The 3,469-nt window shown below is 39.6% G+C and overlaps 1 protein-coding gene across 1 annotated transcript; it reads right to left on the bottom strand.

Annotated features, from left to right (window-relative positions):
• Positions 1–290: 290 nt before the first annotated feature.
• LOC123268584 (protein sister of odd and bowel-like) lies at positions 291–2,651 on the bottom strand. The gene is made up of 2 exons (XM_044733809.1): positions 1,489–2,651; positions 291–761 (listed from the first exon to the last, which is right to left on the bottom strand). Exons 1-2 carry the CDS (start codon positions 2,310–2,312, stop codon positions 455–457), a joined length of 1,131 nt encoding a protein of 376 aa, XP_044589744.1. The 5' UTR covers positions 2,313–2,651; the 3' UTR covers positions 291–454.
• Positions 2,652–3,469: the final 818 nt, after the last annotated feature.

Raw genomic sequence — 3,469 nt, 5'->3', positions numbered from 1 at the left:
GAGTTGATGTCCCTGAGTTGCACCTGGCGGTGGTTTAGCTTTGAAACACGAGCCACCTTTTTCTTCATCTCGATCTCCAGCTATGTTTTTTTTTCCTACTTTTATCTGGTACTTGTTCAGTCACACGGGTGAAACCGGTGTAGTCACGATACCCGGGCCCAATTAATAAGTTAGAAGGCCCCTTAATTATCGCTATTGTTCCGAGAAGCGATGACGTTAAATAAACATCCACGGTTAATAAATTTTCATACACAAATTGATAAGCAAACAATCGTGTTAAAGCAATAAAATAATAATAATAATAAATTTATTTAAGTATTTATACATAATGATAAATCGTAACTAAATATACAAGGATTACATGAGCGTGTGATCAATTTTGAGGATCGTCGACGCAGAGATCACAGTAAGTCTTACTATATCAACAAGCAATATTAGTGACAATGATACATCACTAGGAAGTTTCCTGGAGGACGGAGCTGGGCCCGAGGCCCAAATTGTGGGTCAGCGAGTGCCTGCGGAGGTCGCAGTTTCTTCGGAAAACTTTTCCGCAGGAGGCGCAGTGATACGGTTTTATGTCCGTATGGGTCAATAAGTGCGTCTTCAAGTTGCTGCGTTGATTGAAACTGCGCGCGCAGACCGGGCACTTATGGGGCGACTCCTCCATGTGGAGAATCTTGTGCACCGCAAGGGTACGGCTTTGGCAGAATCCTTTTCCGCATTCTGCGCACTTGAAAGGCTTCTCTTTGCTGTGAATATACCTGCAACAAAATAACTTTTATTATTATTATTGTTATTATTATTATCATTACTATAATGCATGGTGAATGGGCTCGGACTAATGACATTAAGAATGCAGGAAATAGAAACTTTAGCTAACGAGTCGATTCGATACGGCTCGTAAAAACCCGATTCATTGTTTTTATTCTTAAGAACCAGCCTTTTCAATTACTGCCTCCAAGTTTTTTTTTTTTAATTTCTTATAGAAAGTTTTTTTTTATTTTATCAATTGTTAGTTACACCATTGAATGCCTTAATTCCGACATTTGTCAAAGTTAAGGCATTCAATTATTTTGACTGAAGTTTTTTGTGAACTAATTGTGAGAAAAAAAATTTTTATGTTAAAAATATTGAAATTTTTATTTTTTTTGGACATTTTTATGAAAGTAGAAATCCTTGCACAAAAAATAAAGAAAAATGTACATTTTTTTTTCTTAAATAAGATTTAAAATATTTAAAAAATATATTTTCGAATTTTGAAACGAAAGGGCTGGAAAAATGTTAATTTTAATTGATAGAAAATAATTTTTACTGTATAAAATTTTGTAATCAAAAAAATTCATTATTTGAAGAGGAAATTTGTCAGATAGTTTTTTTTTGCTTTCATAAAAATTTTTTTGGAAAAAAAAATATAAAGAGCACATAAACACTAAGTAAATATAACTAGTTAAAAACAAAAAAAAACAGTGTAAAAAGTTAAAAAGTTACCTGTGGTCCCTGAGGTGATCTTGCCGTCGGAAAGCCTTTCCACAAATATCACAGGAGTACGGTCTCTCATCAGTATGAGTCCTTTCGTGAATCAACAAATTATAACTTTTCGTAAACTGCCTACTGCAAAATTTACAAATAAACTGTTTCTTGGGCCTGGAGGAGCGACAACTCCTGGGTATGTTGGAGTCGCTCGTAGAAGTAGCAGCCACCGAGGAAGAAATCGCCGAATTCGGAGACTGCGGAACTTTGGGGAGCGATTGAGAAGTTTCGGCGATTCGCTGCAGCAAGATGTCCTGGTTCATAGAAGAGTCCAAATTTTCTCGGAAAACCTCGTCTTCCTCCAACAGAGCCAGGTCATCGGGGTCTGCTACGAAGTCCAGATGAGACACTTCATCATCGTCAAGATTTGTCGATTGCAAAGCTTCTAGCTCAACTTTTCCTGATGTAGATGTCGAAGTTGATGTTGATGTTGACGAGGTTGATGTTGAAGTCGACGTAGCTGATGATGATGGCTGTGGAAGACGTGATTGTGCTGATGAATAGCTTGGAACAGTTGCCGAAGTAACCTGGAGTCTGTGGAGCGTCAAGTATGTCTCAAAAGCCTGGAGATTGAGGGCTGCTGCAACAGCACCTGGAGGAAACAAAGCTGCTCTTTGCAAGGTTGCCAACAAAGCACTTTGCAAGGACAGCGTGACGTTTTGAAGCGCAAAATTCGGCAAGGCCGACTCTAGTCCTTCGGTGGAGGATTCGGCCTCGCGCAAATCGGTCCCTGGATTCTGCGCTTCCTTGTTTTGCTGCATCCTTACCAGTTTGTGTCTCATAAGTCCCAACTTTGTCACCAATTTGAACAATAATGATGGATCAATTGCTTGAAGGTAACAAGACACTTCACTATGAATGTTTTTAAGGACGAAGATTGATCACAGTTAAAAATTCACAGCAATAAAATATAAATCACGTGGCCTCTAAGATAAACGGCAGCATTTTAGCAAACTGACGGAGAGCAACAATGAATTTAGTTGTACAGAAATGGACAGAAATATTGTAGGTGCTCGCGGTGCGAAAGCGCCCTGACAACTGCACGAGCACCTCGCTGCTGGGCACTGCTGGTGGAGCCATCTGCCGGGCGTTTCGAGAGAACTAAAAATTCGAATAGAAGATTTTAATGTACGAGTTGAATAGTTGAGCGTGAGCTGTTTTACAACCGGGACTCGACGAGAGAGAGGGATACTGTAAGAGAAAGAGAGATGGAGACGGCCACGGGACCCCGACAGCTGGTATGGGCCTTACTCGGATTCACAGCCTGGCAACACGCGTTTCATATAATATCTCTGGTTGCTGATGCTGTTATTATGCTTATGCTTGTGCTTGTGCTGAGAGAGAATGAGTATTGGTGAATGCGGGGGAGGCTCAGTTGAGACCCGAGAGGCATATTCCATAAGCGTGCGGTTCTATCACGCGAGCGACGTCCACTTAAACAATGCAACGGGCCCACATGCCAAGATCAGGCCCACCAGTCCATCAGTATTTTATTCCATGTGGATTTATGGCTCTACTAATCTAATGTCGACGTCAATTAACTGGCTGACATTGGGAGTTATGTAATCGGGCCCCGTGGGGCTAAGGGTTATAAATAGATTGCTAGAAAATTGTCCGGGTTCATGTTTATTGAGGTCCATTATTGGTGTCATTAGGACTATTTTTTGATTTTTGGAAGTTTTTGGGGTAGAAAAATGAAAAAATTTGCAATAAGGCCCATAATTAGGGTTATAAGGCCCATTTTCTAGTCTTGAGACTGATTTATGATATTTTGAGTATTTGAATATCTTGATGTTGATAACTTTTATTACAGGACTTATAAGACCCACTGTAGAGATAATAGGGCCCTAAATATTGAATAGTTAGATCAACAGGTGTAAAATATTTCAGAACTAATAAATGACTTAGATATTCAGGACTGACAAGATCTGAAATGGAG

Source organism: Cotesia glomerata, linkage group LG7, assembly GCF_020080835.1.
Source record: "Cotesia glomerata isolate CgM1 linkage group LG7, MPM_Cglom_v2.3, whole genome shotgun sequence".
Classification (NCBI taxonomy): Eukaryota; Metazoa; Arthropoda; class Insecta; order Hymenoptera; family Braconidae; genus Cotesia; species Cotesia glomerata.
The sequence above is the reverse complement of the archived record's forward strand: the minus strand, read 5'-3'. Positions and strand labels throughout refer to the sequence as shown.

Bases quoted from the DNA above. Each gene is read 5' to 3' on its own strand.
- LOC123268584 (XM_044733809.1), bottom strand. From the start codon at position 2,312: ATGAGACACAAACTGGTAAGGATGCAGCAAAACAAGGAAGCGCAGAAT. The intron at 762-1,488 runs GTAACTTTTTAA...ATTTTGTTGCAG, and splicing joins GATCACCTCAGGGACCACAG to GTATATTCACAGCAAAGAGA.